The sequence below is a fragment of the Desmodus rotundus genome, chromosome 4, assembly GCF_022682495.2.
Source record: "Desmodus rotundus isolate HL8 chromosome 4, HLdesRot8A.1, whole genome shotgun sequence".
Lineage (NCBI taxonomy): Eukaryota > Metazoa > Chordata > Mammalia > Chiroptera > Phyllostomidae > Desmodus > Desmodus rotundus.
The window spans coordinates 121,427,379-121,445,963 of record NC_071390.1 but is presented as its reverse complement, the minus strand read 5'-3'; the positions used below and the strand labels follow the sequence as shown (position 1 = coordinate 121,445,963).

The following is an 18,585-nucleotide window of genomic DNA, read 5'->3' as shown; positions in this document are numbered from 1 at the left end:
GGTTTTTTCATTGTTCTATCCCAAGTGTCTAGAATAGTTGCTATAGCTCAATATGTATTTGCTTAATTAATGAAAAATCTTAATGTGAAATCTATGGCATCAGGAAAATACAAAACTAAAAGTCAGTTTAGCAACTATGAATAGTTTTATAATCTGAGCATATTTTTTGAGTGCCTATTGTGCAGTTCCTAATGTGATTTATTTTCTTCTAACATTATACTAGGTCCTACGATAGTGAAACTTTTAAAGCAGAAATAAACAGTCCATACTAAATGTAGTTCATAAGTAGGGGGGGAACCGTGAATCAAAATAAAAAGTTCAAATTGGGAAAAGAGGCAGAAAGTGAAAAGCTCGTAGTGGCTATGTAAAAGTAGTTATTCCTTAATGATCTGACTCAGTAAATCCTAGCTGGAGTCTAGTAATACCTGCTTATAAAGCCATAGGAACCAAGAGTTAGCTCCATAGAAAAGGAATTAGCATTGAATTTCATTATATGTGAATCACCACCAAAGCAGTCAACAAAAAGCCAAACCACAAAATCTTTATTTCTGGTGAAAATGTGATACAAAGCAAATAGGATTTTCATATTAATATGAACAACTTAGGAATGTTTTTCTGACAATTACTTGAAAGTCAGACCCTAAAGCTACTGAAAACGATTAAGTGTAAAATCATAGTCATTTTAAGAAGACTCTTTTTCTTTTTATGTATTTATACCTGATATCAGATGGAGGCTGATATAAATGGCTTTCTTTTTTTTAAGATTTTATTTATTTATTTTTAGAGAGAGAGGAAGGGAGGGAAAGTGGGAGAGGAACATCAATGTGTGGACCTGGCCCGCAACCCAGACATGTGCCCTGACTGGGAATCGAACAGACGACTCTTTGGTTCACAGGCTGGCACTCAATCCACTGAGCCACACCAGCCAGTCTGATATACATGTTTTTCAATGAGAGAAATTAATATGGAATAATAATGACTATGCTCTTTTCAAATGTATAGTTTTACCACAACACTGTTATGCATCTTTCCACATGAAAATAAAATAGGCGTTTTGACATTGGAAGGCTCTGAACGACAGTACTGTCTAGGCCAGTTTAGTGTGATACATATAACTGAGGACTGGAAAAAAAATAATCTAAGGCAGATCGGTGTGCTTTGAAATTACGAAGTAAAGAACAGATCTGAAAAAAGCTGACAGCTGGATCCCACCTGAATCTGTATTATATCACTCAGAAACATAATTCAAACAACGTTTCTTCCTGACAGCAGGCTAACAAAAGTGTACTGCAAAGCTCTTAAAATAACTTGAATTGTCATTCTGCTCTGCTTCACACACTTCTCTTTTAAAGAATGTACTACATTTTTAAAAATGTACTTACATTCTTATTGATCATATTGAATGGGCAAAACTCTGCATTTCAAGACCATGGTGATCTAATGAACCAAATAAATGCAACCACTCTTGGGCAGTCACGTATTAATATACCTCAGTTTTCAAGTTCTTGTAAGTTATAAATATACAGGATGGTAAATGTTCTGTTTATTTTATCTCAGTAAAACACTTTTAACCACATAGTTCTTTCTTCTTTAATATACCTCAACCTCCGTTCCACTCATTCTCTCTCGGGAGAGAGATGGTTCTGTCTCCCTTGATTTGACATATTTTTCGTTTAGGAAGTTATCTCCATGACATACCCTGACTGATGTACATAAATTAAGAGCTATAGGTAAAGCAGAGTTACTACTGAGTAATGTCCCCCCTTTTGTCTTCACACCTTAATTTTGACCCACAGTAGGTTCATTTTGTGCAAGTAGATACAGGGTGGGGCAAAAGTCGGTTTACAGTTGTAATGGGAAACAGAGTTCATTCTTGTATTATTTATGTATTGTATTACTTCCCATACAAAAAACTGTAAACCTCCTTTGGCCCACATTGTAGAGTGTCACTAGTGATAGTGTTTTCTATAGAATTAGAATACTAACTTCACTGTAAGACAAAGGCATTTCACCAGGAGATAGCATCTATGAAATTGTGAAACCATCACAGTTGTATTGTATGTACAATGCATTAGGTATATGTGTTATATCAGTTATATAGCATCAATAAATAAAAATAAATGTAAATGTATAAAAAAAGGCTTCTGGAACTATGAAGTACTGATTCAATGGGTGTTGCCTATTTTAAGTATGTCGTTGCCTATGTTTGTGCTTTTCTGTGTAATAAAACAATATCAACACACAATCTATGGAAAGACAGTTCAGGTAATGATCCATTTCAAAGGCAACTTTGTATACCAGAGACAGCCATATAAATCACGACCCAGCTGTTTGTAATAACAAAACTAACAGAACCGGAATGCTATACTTAAGAGTTAAATAAAGTAACTTTAAAAACCACAGACACCATAATTTCATATTATTTTTACTCTTTGTGTTCAAGCAATCAATGAAATTACAAAGTGTCAGGGAAGAAATATTTTCTTGAAAGCCAATAACTCTTCCATCATTTTTTTTAAAGTCATAAATTGGAGACCTGACATCTTGATTTATCACACTGTGTACTTTTAATAGCCAACAAGTTTGCTATTAAAATTTAATCAACCTGCCTATTAAATTTCTTTCAAATGGTTCTGAGATACTTTAGCTTCTTTTAATAGCTAATTCATTCATTGGGAATCTATTAATATGGATTTCAATGACATGTTTTCTCCAGAGTACAGATTGGATTATTGTTAGTTCAATAATAAATGAGATATTCTTAATGCAGAAGTAATGCCTCCATTTTAATATATAAAATTAATATATAAATTAAAAGATTTAGAGTTGAACCCTAGATTACCTAGTTTATCCCCCCTTTTTTTTGCATTAACTGCCTTTATATATGTTTTTCTGTCCAGCCACATGCCTTTTTCCTACAATAAATACTGTAGTTACAAATTAAATGACGGGGTCATATGCTGTCCACATTTTCAATGGACTACGTACTATCGAATGCTGCCACGTGTGTGTGTGCCAGCTCACATGTCCATGAGCAACGTGTGCTTCTCTAATTGTGACTGGGACTCAGTACTGATGGGCTGACATGTTGGCCAATTTGATAGTGGAACATGTCGAATTTCCTTGTTTACCAGAGGGATGGGGTAATTTTTCACATTTTTATTGGCAATAAGGGTTTCCTATTCTATGAATTGCCTGTTTTTATCTTTCTCCCATATATACGTGTATACAGAGTTGGTGAATTTTATTTACTGAGTTTTGGACATCTTTATACATTGCAGGCGCTAGCACTATGTTGGTTATTGTATGTCGCTTATGCCTTCACCCAATATTTCACCTGTTATGAGTGGGGTTTACATTTTGAGAAAAGAACCATACCTGCCTTTTTTCTTTTAGTTATGAATTTTATTTTGTTTTTAAGAACTCTTTTAACTAAATCTAAAATATTGTCTACTAAAAACTTTACATTGTTACTTTTATATTTTATCATTAGGTATTTTTGTTGCCATGAAATGCAACACAATTGTGTTGCAGATGAAGAAATCGGTGCCATTAGATAGCCATTGTTGTATTTTACATAATTAGCTGAAAGCAAAGCAGCTAAAAGATTTTGAATTTTCTGACTGCTCAAGCCAACACAGGTAGAACTGGAACTCAGGATTCTTGGTAACTCATTGCTTCAGAATAGAGGAAGTAGTTAGTCTGCAGAAGAAATGATGAACCTATACTATACAGTCATTCATCTCTAAAAGTCATCTTTTGTGGTCAAACGCTTGTATTTCCATGTGCTACTAATTTGGATATTTTGAATACATTGGCATGATTCAAAACAAAGAATACTGAACCTAAACCAAACAGACCAAGTTTGCTTCACCACAGGCAATATGGTAGTAAATCAGTTCTTTTTAGTAAGAATATAGTATATAGTATTTAGTACACAGTCAATCCACAGTTATATTTATTTGTAAACCCCACATTGCTTCTGCATTTTTACTGAGTAAAACAAAACTCAAAACAAAGAGAGGTATAATAATTACCCAACAGTATGAAATAATTTTCCAGTGTGAAGCAAACATGACTTTTCTCATTATTCTCTGCCCTATATCAGCCTACTTTCTTATATCATGCCAATTATTTGAGCGTACATGCAGAAGATCTGTCCTGGCTAAAATCCGAATTTTAAATTTGGCACCTACATTTGAAAAAAGTAGCTCTGAGCAAAGTAGATAAGAATTTAAAAAGGTTTCTATGAATAAAGATATTCTAGACAATGTTGTTCAGAGAAGACTTACATCATAATCATAATCAAATCTGTTTTTAGACTGAGGCTGTTTCAGGAAAATTATATTGTTTCCACTTTTCTACATCAAGATGAACTATCTTCCTTCAATCTGTATATAGTGTCAAATCTTTCTTAATTCACCAGTTATTTTCTGGGGTTGTGAATTACTTTTTGTCAATGTCTTAGTTCTTAAAGCACGTTCATTCCTTATAATGATAAATTATGAAGAGAGCTTATTATGAAAATTGTTGGAGAACTTATAAGATAAGCGCTTACTTTTAATGTATTTTTAGAGAGAGGAGGAGGAGCCAGAGTGTGAGAGAAACATCAATATGTTGTTCCACCTATTCATGCATTCGCTGGCTGCTTCTTGCATGTGACCTGAGCGGGATCAAAGCCACAAACTTGGTGTATTGGGATGATGACCTAACCAACAGAGCTATGGGGAGAGAACTGAGCACTTACTTTTAACTAGCATGCAGTATATAATAAAGTCGAGCTATGTGAAATGGAAGCCTTGGTATGCAATTCAACAGGTACTAGTTTAATTGGATACCACATACTTATTGGTAATGACAATTTATCTTTTCCTCTAAATGTAGATAATATTTTTGCTAAATGTAGATTCCCTTTCCACATTTTAATTTTTCATGTAATTGAATTAATTTTTATGCACTTTCAAAATATCAGGTATAAGTTAATATTATCTATATTACCTATGTCTTAGAAAAATAATCTGAAAAGTGAACATCCTGTTAGTTAACTATTATATATTGCATTTTATATCATCACAAGTTTTATGTTTACTGTAGAATAGGAACTTTTTTTTTTTTAGATGAGAGGTATAGGTAAGTTTTGTTTGTTTTTAGATTTTGAATTATAAGACTTTTCAGTTTTTGTTAAAACCAAATTAGCACATAATGTAATAAGTTCGGTGTATAACATTATCACTATCTATTTGAAGTCAGCTCAAGTAGATTTTTTAGTTGCTCTAGGCATTGCTCTGTTGTCCTGACAGAGAACACAGCTTCAAGGAATATTAAGTTCAGGAGTATAGAGCTCTGGGAAAGGTTATATATTTGGTTCTATTACTAAGTGGTTATAGGCTGAAGTTATTTACCTGATTTATTAACAGAATTTTTTTCCCAACTAAAATGTTCATACTTTTACTGAAATATAAGAAATTAATATAAAAGGATTCTACCAATAAAATATCCTGAGTACTTCCAGGAAAGAAGAATGGTTATAAAATTCTCGCAACCTAAGTGTTACAATTGAACAATAACCTATAGTAATTCTGCATCTTCTATATCAAATAGTTTTGTAAAAGTCATATGTATTGGCCAGTTTATCTCCCCATATATCCACAGTATTTTTTCTTAAGTATTTTATTTTTTTAAAGATTTTCTTTCTTTATTTTTACAGAGAGGGGAAGGGAGGGAGAGAGGAGAGGGGAGGGAGAAAGAAAGGGAGCGACACATGGGGACCTGGCCCATAACCAAGGCATGTTCCCCAACTGAATCGATATATCCTCAGTATTTTAAAATTTTCTTTCTTTAAAGGAATAGGATAAATCCACACTAAAGAATTATACTTAGAAAATAATTAAGTGGAAAGAAAATAAGAAGTAAATATATGAATAATTATGCTGTTAATATCTTCTATTCATGCAAAGTGATAAAAATCATCTTGAAATAATTCTTGGAAAAATGTCTTTATTCTAAGCTCCAGCTAGCTTCATGAAAAACAGTTATAAGAAAAGAATGAAAATTTTTGTTATCATGAATAGGGCTTTGTGGTCAGAATACCTTGTTTGGAATCTAGACTTTGCCTTTTACTTGCCATCTTATCTTAGACAAGTTACTAAAAAACCCAGCTTCTTCCTAGATATAAAGATAATGGAGAATGAACAATTAACAGTGTGCAATACCTAAGTGATGGCCGTGCACCCCAAAGGAGAAATCCCAAATCTATCAAGAACTATAAAGGGGCAATTGTATTCTATTAGAGAAAAGAAAACCACCAATTTCTGATGATAAGTTGGAGTATTCACATTAAGTCCTAAAAGATGATATTTTTGAATTATTACATGCTTAGCAGCTTATATGAAACAAGAGTAATATTTCAAAACTAAGTGGTATCTCATTGTAGCTGTTTGATGATAAAGAGATAAGAAATATTTCCAATTATATAAGGCGATAATATAACAAACCATAAAATAAGAAATCTACTCTACATGGGTGAAGAACTCTCTTTGTGAAGAAGCCTATGAAAAATATGATAGTAACAATAACAATAATAATTCTCACTATAGTGTAGTTGGCTATGAGAGGCTGGATGCTTTGAAGAATTTCATATCAAAGAGAAAATTAAAAGCAAAGCACCAAAAGGACTCACTGGGTAAGCATTTAAAACTTCTTATTTTTCAGTTCCTGCTAACAGTTTACAGCAAGAACATTTGTCTCTGACTGACTAGAAATCAATATTTAATATTTTTCATTTTTTAAAGGAGAGTTCATTTTGAATATTATTTGGTCTTCTTGAGTTAGAAATCAAGATATTAACAGCATTGTTTAATTATCTATTTGACACAGCATCTCACTTAAAATCTGTACCTATTTTTCTCTTGTGCTGTTGAAATGATTTCCTAATGCAGATTTTATTACTTTATGTTTTCTGTCTCTTTATTGATGGCATATACAAAGGAAGAAATTAACAGCACTGTTGCCTCAATTACAAATAAAAATATGAAGGTAAAATAACAGTGGGCATAAAGGTAATGACAAGTCTCAAATGAAATGTTTATACATGCTATAACATACTATGTTTGCACTTGTATCTTCACAGTGCTCGCTCGTAACAAAAAGTAATTCATCAGAGAAGCCACTCTGGTTAGCTCTGCAAAGACTCGAGGGCACATCATGAACTGCTGTTAAAAATTTCACCAATAGGTGTCCGATTATATTAGGACCTGGTTAATACTTACAAACAGTGATTTTACAACCCTTCCTGACAGCAAGGCTTCGGGCCCATGTGACATATGTCATGCACGTGAGTCAAACTGCATTTGCTGACATTAATAAAGTGCGGTGAATGAGCAGGGGTGTTTCACCCTAGTAGCTTTAATTTATAGAAATCATTAGTTATAGTAAAACACCACTTACATGTTTTCGTTTGCATTTTTCCTCAAAAACATAAAAACAAAATATGCTTAGTAGCTTGAATATTAATGAGGTGGCAGGTGATTTATTGCGGAGTTTCTTCTGTCTCAGTGACCAACCAGCTGGGAAAGACACAGGCTCAGAGTTTAGAATGGGAATGAGGCACAGCTCTGCTCCACTACAGAACTGGTTATTCAGCAGGGCTGTCTGAATCGAACTAGTGTTCTGGAGAGCAGGATAAGGCCTGAACGACAGAGCAGAAGACAGTGCTCGCTTATATCATCATCTAAGACAGGAAGAAGAACTATTTTACCTGCGTTTCCTAAGTGCTACAACATGGCCACAAAGCAGAAGTGAAAAAGTATAACTAAGGCAGATGATTAATTTCTGATTTAGAAGAGACAATTCAATTTTATCAGTTTGTATCTTTTTGTTACCATCAAGGGTAACAACACTTTAGGTAAATTATTTCTTTTACTTGGCTCATATAACAATCTCATTCTTCCCACCTATTACTAGAAAATGAAACCTTCAGTAGTGAATGATAAATTTTAACATTCGATTACTCAAGAACACTGGCAAGAACCAGTTTTCATTTGCAGAAAATATAAGTAAACTTCTGAATAAAATAATAACAATAATGTTAATGTTCCAGGCACTGTTGTAACCAATTAACCTATTTTAACTGACTTAGTGCCCTCAAGGTGCCCTGGAAGTGGGAATTATTTATGTCCCTATTGTACGGCTGTTGAGAAGTTACACAGTTTCCTGAAATCTCTGGGTTAAACTCCATTCTCAAAACTAACGTAAGTAAGCCAACTAGTTGTAAGCGTCTATTTGATGGCACCCTTCCGCTCTTTATTTACTACGTTCCCAATGAGGCAGATCACTTTTCAGTAGGTAATGTGCTACTGAGAGTCTAAACTTATCCTTAAAATTTATGAAAAGATTGCCAAAGGCCATCATAAATTTACTGATTACATGAATTTACTGAGAGTGCAGGTACAGATTAATACGACTCTGAACTTCCAAAGGAGAATGCATTAGCATTAATAAATAAGTGCTGCCCATGTACATATCAGTCTTCTGCCATAGAACACTTAAATCTGGCTTAAATAAGTACAATGTTAGTGGTCAGCTCGCCATGTATAAAATCTACACTGCACTGTGTGGGAGGTTGATGAGATGGACGATGGGAGGTAGGGGGAAATAAAAGCCCGTGATGTTCGCCAAGCCACTGTTCCAGATGAAGAAACTCCTTTTTGCTAAATCTGCCACGCAGATGGGGATGTTTTTGCAATAAATCCACATTGCGGCGGGGATGGGAGTACCTTTTTGTAATTCACACAACCATACCATACTGGTAGCAACTACCTAGCAAAAGTTGATTTTATACTGAAATTTCTGATGTCAATTCAACTAATTAGATAAAAGTGGGTATTGCAATTACATTATTCATGATGAAAAAAAAGCCTAATAAATTATAATTTTAGAAAAATCTCCCATTTTCTAAATAGATCTACAAAAAAGTGAATTTATTTAACAATTAATTGAATGACCAGAGAAATTTCTCAGCCACTGATTGATTTGTGGATCAAACTCAAGTTTTAGAGGCAATGTTAATCTAAACTGTTCAGGAAGAGATTGGGCCAGCAAACATTGTGGGTAGGGGTACAGGTGTGAAAGATTACCTATATATTGTTTCTACTTCTACCACAAAATTGGAGCTACTACATATTTGAATTAGATTTCCAATAGACCTGAAGGGAGCTTGAAGATTGAGGAATGACTTTGAGGTATGTGAAAATAATAAATATTTAAGTGATCAACTGAATAAACCCTATGGTGGGGTTTGTGAAAACTTGGGTTTGGATCAGAGTTACCCTTACTTGAAACTCTGTATTTAAGCATCACCTTAGGTCTCTTGCAAAGCTCCTTCTACCTGTGTGTATACAGTGGCATAGGAGAAGTTAACTTGATAGTAGTCCTAGGGTATTGGCCTCGGAGTTCTGGATATGTGTGAGTGTGTAATATAGTAGCAACCAAGTTAGCAGGGGGGAAATATATATTTGAAAACATATAGGAAACATTTCAAAATCATGTTCATAATTATAGATATCCTAAGGACAGATGTAATGGAAGGTTTTAAAGGGATGAGATGACAAGTAACAAAATCCCAAAGAGAATATATAAGAATGATTATACACATTGAAAATGATCAATAATCTTCCAAGGTCTCCTGTGATTCCAGGGAGTAAAATCCCAATAGCAACCAAGTTCATCACATTGGGAAATGTAGACAGCTCTCTGATACATAAGAAAGCAACAAGACTGTTCAAGAGCAGAATATTAGAAATGGTTTCTAAAAATTAAAAACTATTGAGAAGTAATCTGCACAGCATGGTGGATGCTGTATTCTTAATGGATCCCAAAGATGATAATGACGGTTTCTTGTGTAGAAGAATAGATGATGAGCCATACAGAATTTTGAAACAATCATTCTTTTGCTGAATTAGGCAGCAGTAGGAATAGGAAAGAAAACCTGCAGTGAAAATAGGACTAATTTTTAGACAATGTCTTGTGGTTTTCAAAGGCCAGATCTGTTCTAAAGGCAAAAAATAAGAGATTTAATATAACTAACACAGAAAGGAAAATGGAGTCTGAATTTTTAAAAAATGCTAGCTGTGAGAAACTAAGAATGAATGGGAAGTGACAGTATATGAAGATGTAAAGATGCAGTACCTAAATTGTTTAATTTAATAATAGAGAATATGATCTTTGGAATAAACAGAGGTGAAAAATTATGTTGCTGAGGTGACTGAAGTTTTATCTCGAAAGGTGAATCTTGGATGCCACGTACCTAAATATGATACACACGCTTGAATGCAGGGAAGATAGGACCCTGGGAAATAAGACAAGATTAAAGAAGGAGGTTACAGACTATCTTCAGAGATATAATAGGAAGAAAAAAAAATTTTAAGTATTCCACTCATCTAGGATAAAAAATAATGAGATGAGAATAAATCGAGGCATTTCTGACTTGGGGGGCTGGAAAATGAATACGGGAAATCAAGAAGACCGCCAAGATGTCTCCTACCACTAAAGTCACTGGCTGAAAAGGACGAATACTCATCCTGAAGGGACAGGTCACTGCCTGGACGCACTTCGAATCATAAATTCAATTTAGCTCTCTCCCAAAGTCGTCATTAAAGTGACTTATCGGATGTCATGAGAAATGTTATACTTTCTTCAGTAACTTTAAGAAATATCTTTTAAAACTAAAGATTTTAAAAATAGATCAGTTACTATAAAATGCTATTTTCTATACATATATTTCAAATTGACCAAGTTAGCTACATTTTATATATTCCAAGTTGATGAAATTCTTGAGAAGGATCTAAAAAGAGCTCAGCAATATATGTGATTGACCTTAAAATGAAGGTCATAAAAATTAACCATTTAAAATAGTTTTTGCTAAATTTACATACCTTACTATTTTTACGTAAATTTAGATCATTTTGCTAGACAAAATAGTTTTACATATTTTATCCATCATCATAGCAGGCACATAAACAGTGCATCTTTAAAATCATATTATTTCATTTTTGGTTTAAACTACAATTATTCTATGGTTTCTGCAATCATTAGATGCAAGTTACTTCTGAAAATAAATTTTATTAATAAAGATAGTTTTCTTTCTAGGAACATATTGTAAATTTTCTCTATATGGGATTATCTAAAAAATAAAGAAAATCTGTTACTATTGAAGTAAATTACTTCTTAAACTTTGGAAGCATTAAGTAATTTGTTCTCTATAATTTGAAAATGTCAAAAGGTACTCAGATTTAAATAAATTTTTACAAACTAACAATAAAAAATAAAAATTAAATATTAAAAGAGAAGAATACTTGACTGATAGTATGTAAATCAATATATTCTAGCAAATAAAATGGATTAATAATGAAATAAAACAAACACAATTTTTTTATTTTAATATACTTTCTTCATATTTGGCGGCATTAGTACTCTGTTCTGAGTTAAGCAAAAGTGATGCAGAGTATTTAATATCATCACTAGATGATTGTAACTCTATCACTACCCAAATAACATGAAAGTTGGTTAAGATTATATATAACATGGATCCCTATATCAAATTCAACTCGGGATGCTACATGTCCTAACTTCTATTATGGAAATAAGATACCAGCTACTTGGATAAAAGTAATTTAAGAGCATGAGCATATGAATCTTTCTTCACCATAAGCCATAACTTCATTAAATTATTTGTTTGTATGTAGAAATTTTTGTAATGTAACAAGAAGCTGACAGAAACAGTTTTAAAACAAACTGATAATCATAGCTTGGTAAGAAAAAAATAACAATGTTGATCATAAAAGTAACTTCTGAATATATGCATCAAAAAAGTCTCTTTTAAGACGGTGTGATTGGAATAAACATACAAATACCACCTTCCTAGATAAAACTATATCATATTCTAAATATTTGCCATCACTGGCTGTAGTGTACTCTAGTTCTCCACAAATAATGCATCTATGCATTTTTATTGCAGTAAAATTAATTGTAGTCACACACACACACACACACACACACACACACACACACACTATAAGAGAGTGAGAGAGACAGAGAGAATAAAACACAAATCAACCATAAACAAAACAGAAACAAAAGAGCACATTAAGTGAACTTCACTTAAAAATACTGAATTATGCCCTCGCAATACTTTAATCGAAGCACATACACACACAAAATTATAACATTTATGTATATGTATATATAAAGTATTTTTCTTTTAGATCTTTAAATATTGAATATTATCTCAATAAGTCTTTTAGAAATTTAGATGCGATTTTCCCCCAAGTACACAGGTTGCCTTAAGTATGCATTAGACAGTGTATTTGTACTTCCACAAAGACTATGCAATTGCTCTCCGTGTGGGACAATGTGGAAATCCATGCCTAGCAGACTATATAGCCACATAATTGCCCATTTTCACTGCTTCCAGCGAGGCCTGACAGCTCACCAGTTTATAGCAGTGGCAGGTGACTAGAAAAAAGAAAGTTCTTGTTTTCTAACTTCCTTTCAGAAAAGATTTCCTGAAAATTCAGGATTGAAAGAAAAAAGGCTTATGAATAATGGAACACACTGCTACACTCAACCAGGTTTTATATCCTTGCAATATTCCTATCACATGCAAAAAGGGCCAGAAGTTACAAATAAAGCATTGAATTTAAGAACTCTTAAAGTAATCACAAAAGTAATAAATATGAAAAACCACTTCTAATTACCTCTGTTGAGTGATGCTGAACTGTTTATATCCCCAGTGATGAAGGAAGACTCTGACTGCTTCCGGACTGTGTCGTTCCACATTCTACGGATGCGGCTCTTCATGGGGGAAAAGGAAAAGGAAATCAACTCATGATGCAGGGAATTTTGACAAAAATCTTTTTTTTTTCTTTTTGAATTGTATGAGACCTTTGTTTCTGGCCTCTGGAAAATATACAATTTCTACATGCTTGCAGTCCAGGGACATGAGAACATTAGAAACTAAATTAATAGTAACTGGTTATTATTAAGCATAATTGTAAATGCCTATACCCAAAGCAATTATAATTATGAAAAAGAATAAATGTAACATTCTACCAATTTAAACATGTTGAAGATATATAGAAATGTACTCTACATAGATAGAATTTATAATTTTATTTTTCAAGATAAAACAAATTACTTTCATTGTAATTCTCATGAGAATGGTATATTGAAATACACATTAAATTATCAGTTTTATTAACACAATATTTAGTTCAAGAATTCAAAATCTTGCAAGAAAGAGCTTGGTGAGAAAAGAACATAGAATAATATGAAAATGTTTCTGAACTTAATTAACATTTCCATTAATTTGTAAGAAGACCAATGTTACTTTATAGGTTGCATACTACCTTGACTTTTCATTTTTTGAAGGAGATGGAGTTGACTTATTCTTATTCATTGTTTCACGGCAGGAAGTTTTAGAGAGAATTGAAAATTCTTCTATTGTTATTTATGTTCTCAAATTCCATATTCCAAGTGTTGGGCAATTCAAGAAAGCAGTGTAATATTTTTCCATTTTGGGGGGATTGTTTTTCTGGTTAATTTTATTTTGCTATTTTATGGAGTTAGAGATCAAAAGAGTATTAACGATCTTGTCAGGAGAAAACAAAACCTTCACAGAGGCTTTTTCCAGGACAAATAGTTGTAAGGACTATCTGTTACTACTACCATTAGTGAAACCAAGCTCGCAAATGGCTTTTGTTCCAAGTACATCTGAACTGTTTGAATAATAGGAGCACATAATCTAGAAATCAGGTTTATGAATCTAGGGACATGTTTATCCTTCAGCAATATTGTCTATTTTGTTATATCGGTCAGCAAACACGCACACATACACACAGCGAATCTAATAAACAAAGGCACAATAAGAAAACTGGTATAGGATTAGAGACATTGAGAAATTGAGAATGTTTCCATTGAAAAATATACCAAAACTTCAAAATGAAATATTGGGAATAAAGCTTCAAACTAAGAAATTGAGAGCAAATATTGAGAACATTTGTTTTATTGTTAGTGAATGAATTAAAAATATTAATTACCCTTTATTATAAGCCAAATACTAACCTAGGAAATACAAAGGAGAAAAGCAAACCTAAAACATCTAATATTGGGCCTAGAAATCACCACAGAAACATTAATTATTACAATCCACAACGACCAACAACCCAAATGACTACCAATGGTAGAATGGATAAATACATTACAGAATGATTACAAAGCAACAAAATAAAGAAAGGAACACAGCCTCCTGCCAATGTCCGAGAAAGGAAACAAAGTAAAGAAGAACAAGTTCTGGATGGCTGCATGTGAATCAGTATCAAACACATGTGAAACAAAATGTAATGACAAACATTGAGAAGGGTTCAAAGGGTTTCCGAGGTGCTCCTAACATTATATTATTTAACGACGGGAGGTGTAATAGTTCATTGTGTCATCAACTTAAGTTTTGGGCACTTTTGTGAATGTTTGTCATACTATATAACTAAAATTTTCAGAAAGTGCCCATAAAAAGGGGTATGGCCTTGTCTAGACACTCTGAGGATACTGCACAGAAGAAGCGACATTGTAACTGAGAGTTCATGAAATTGTGATCCCGTTAGGTGACATTTATATGAGCTGCCCCCATTATCGCATGCTCCATTAGCTTCTCCTGCTTACACTAGCCACACCTGTTCTTTTTCCATTCCTTACCATGCCAAACATGCCTCTGCTTCAGGGCTTGGCATACTTGTTTCCTCTGCCTGGAGTGCTCTTTTGCTATATATAGGTATGGGCAGCTCCTTCATCAGTTTTAAGGTTCTGCTCATATTTTCTCCTTCAAGAGACCTAACTAGACTACCTTATTTAGAATTGTATTCCATGCACTCAACTGTACTATTACCTCCCATAGACATTACCATTTTATATAATACCACACATTATAATAATGTGCTTGTTTCTTATATTTATATTTAATGTTCAATATCTAATGTCTAATATCTACATGACACAGGGAACAAAAGTAAATATACAGTTATTCATATGGAAATACAACAATTAATAAGTGATACAAGAATAAATTCTGTGTTTTGTGTACTCACAACTATAAACACACTCGCCTATCCCTGTATTTGAGGGTCTACAAAACAGATTTTTGTCTTTTTTTAACTGAGGTATCAACACAACTGAAATAATATATAGTGCATGGCAAATACCATATAAAGCCCAGTTTATGTCAATTCTTTATGTGTTCTAGGTCTATAATAGTCATACCTTGGTCCTCATCAGCTTCAGAACTGGTCAAACCCTATGCTCATTGCAATTTTATGTGTAAAAATGTTTTGGCATTCAGCACTGGCTCGGGACTCTTGCACTTGCTGGAACTTGTAGGAGTCACACGTCACCAGCGAGAGAAAATGCTTCGTCATCGGTACTCGCACTCTTTACCAGCTCCAGAATGAATCAACAACGAGTGCCAAGGTACCACTGTGTGGGTTTTTCATGTATTTACTCCTTGAAACCTCAGAAAAACTCCCTGAAATAGGTACTCTTTTCTTCATTAGTGATCTGAAATTCAGAGGCTAATTAAAATGCCCAGTGTTACAGATGGAGGAAGTGGAATAACTTGTATTTGAATTCAGTTATTTGCCTCATGTTCTAGGAAGTTAACAACTCAGCTCTCTCTACTATATAAAATAATAATTAAATATGAAAAGGAGGAAAGGGAAAAATATTGCAGGTGGAGGAAAAAAATACATAGTATGTGGCATAAAGCCAACACTTAAAAATTTGTGGAATGAACCAGGGTAAGGCTTAGAATATGGAGGTTAAAAAAGAAGCAAGTCACAGAAGACTATATATAATAAGGTATTACTTAAAATAAAGAATTAAAAATGGCATATGAAATAACATCTTTTTTGGAGATGGAAAAACTATTAAAATAGGTAAAATGAAAAAGAAAAACAAAAGTTAGAAGTTTTTCTGCAGTGGAGCGGTGTAGGGATTGATTTGGGAGAAGTTTCAAGAAGGAAAAAAACATACTTCCGGAAAATGTTGTTTCCTAAGCTGGTTGTTGATGCACAAGTGTTCATTTTATTACCATGCTTCTCATTTAACAAATGGTACATACATTTTAAAATATCAAATGTCATATAATAAAAGTAAATGCACCTAAAAAGTCAATGAAAATCAAAGATCAATGACAACAATTAAAGGAAGGCCAATGGGGAGGACAATACTTCACACTGTAAGTTTTGCACACACATACTCACACCGATCCTATACACTTCTTGGTGAACACAATTTGTGTGATTATAGATATTGCCAAACTTTAAAAAGTGATTAGATAGGGAGTAAGTACAGGGGAGCAACAGGTGGGTAGGATTTTCACTTTTTAGTCTTGCCAATGGATTTTTCTCCAGCATTCACATAGTAGCCACCTGGTTTTTATTACATGTGAATATCTTGCCACTTCCTTTTTAAAAAAAATCATCCCACGTGCTTTCTAAAGCGATCAAAATAAGATCTATTCTTACATACTCTTACAAATACCCCTGGATCTGTCTTTAGACGTTTACTTGGAACTTGTCTCCCATTCATTTTCTCATCTACTTAGCCAATGACATTCTTTCTATTCAGGAATTTACAAGTTCTCGCCTGCCTTTGGAGCTTGGCAGTAGATGTTCCAGATGTTCTGTCACCTGGGAAAATGGCTGATAGGTTACCTAAAAGTTCACAGATTCCCTGGTGAGGGACAGCACGGCCACTCCATCTAGTGCTGGGCTGATGGGAATAACATTTAGACCAGTTTAAACAATAAGCTGTTACAGTATCCTTTACTGCCCTGACTTGTTCTTCACGTAATTAGTGAACGATATGGTATGAGTTATAACTGTTTTTACTAAATGTACCATTTAATAAGTAAATATTTTCAGTATGTGATATACAATTATTATACTGGCTAAAATATGCAATTAAGGATCACATATATAAAATGTTAGTTTTTTTATAAATTGGGTTGAAGTGCTAAATTCCTTTCCAGACTTAATACTCATTCAATGGAACCAATCTGATGTCATTACTATACAAACTGAGACCGTACATGATTTTATTGTAATTTAGTTTCTTAAATTTTTGTCTTTCAGTTGATTTGTAAACACTTGGGGTAGAAATTAGAGCTGATCAAGAAAGGACAGCAACCCATAGAGAAATATAGATAAAAGACATTTCGTTTCACTTAACAAACATGGTTTACCTGTGAGCCTGTGGAGTAGCGTCCAGGAGTCCGAGAACCAGATGTTTTCCCTGAGCCGATGGAACTCTCTGTACTTTTGCCACTACAACAATGCGTCCGCAGGCACTTCCCGTACTCTTTCCTTACCTAGCAATTAAATATTAACCTTTGTTAGCGAGTCATTCATTTCTGCAGGGAACTATGGTATAAAATTTATGGGTTTTATTTTTAGATGATATAATTAATTCTTTGTCCTACAGAAACAAGAAAGTCTGTTCAGCATATTTTTACAATATAGAATAATGATATTCATACTGTCAAGCATGACATTTTGTATACTTTAACACACACACACACACCTCTGATCACACTACAACAATACTACCTCTTAGTTCAAAGAACCAAAATGTAAGACTTTCTGGCCACTGTTTTTATGTTCATAAACTTCATATGAAGCATCCTATTGAGGCAACTTTACACGGAAGTCTAATGAGGAATGTATAGAGAGAAGTAGGGATGGAGAAAGGGAGGGAGGAAGGAGTAAGAGTAAAGAAGAGAGGGAATATTTAAATACAGAAAAAAAGGAATGCATTGGGCTTAAACATTTCTTTCAATCTATATTTCTTTGAAGTTTATTTCTCTTAAAAGAGATCAAAAATGCAACTTCAGAATATAAGGTTCAACTATTCTCGAAATAGCTTTTTATTCAATAATCACAGACAAGTGTGATTGCTTTTCTTTATAGCATTGTTTATTAAATTCTTAATCATGGTTACAATATAAACTCATAGGATAAAGGAGATAAACATTTTTAGTGGATATTTTCAACCAGGAAACTATTACATCAACAGTTTTGGGAAAACTTTGATCACATTTAACATTTTTATGACCGCCTATTTAATCTAAGAAGATGTACAAAAATAAATAGTAACTGACCTAAATCATACCTCTACTATCAACATCAACAAAAGTAACCCTAACTACAGGTTCATTACCCAAAACTCCATCCTGGAACATGTGATATGTTGGTTTACAGCCATAAATTTACATTTGTTATGAAGTAACACTGTACAAAGGTTATTCTTAGCTCTTTATACACTGATTTCATATGAGTTTATACTTCATTGAGCTGTGACAATGAAATATTCCAATGTAATTTTATTTCAAATTATGAATATATGCTTTTTGAGGAATGTTATTTATAGTTAAAACCAAAATAAAGTATGAATGATCTATTAAAATTAGTAATCAAACCTAAAATATTATGTATTAATGTCCTAAAGCTTACTCTATTAAAGCTATAGAAAGGCAGAGACAGA

At 33.3% G+C, this 18,585-nt stretch overlaps 1 protein-coding gene across 19 annotated transcripts in view; it reads right to left on the bottom strand.

The window, feature by feature from the left end:
• ADGRL3 (adhesion G protein-coupled receptor L3) overlaps positions 1-18,585 on the bottom strand; it is a 757,443-nt gene that overhangs the window by 20,218 nt on the left and 718,640 nt on the right. For all 19 annotated transcript variants that reach the window (XM_053922390.2, XM_045185777.3, XM_053922389.2 and 16 more), the window contains 2 exons: positions 17,288-17,413; positions 12,753-12,849 (listed from right to left, as the gene is read on the bottom strand). In XM_053922390.2, the coding sequence (XP_053778365.1) occupies positions 12,753-12,849; positions 17,288-17,413 (223 nt within the window). The remainder of the gene's footprint in view (positions 1-12,752; positions 12,850-17,287; positions 17,414-18,585) is intronic.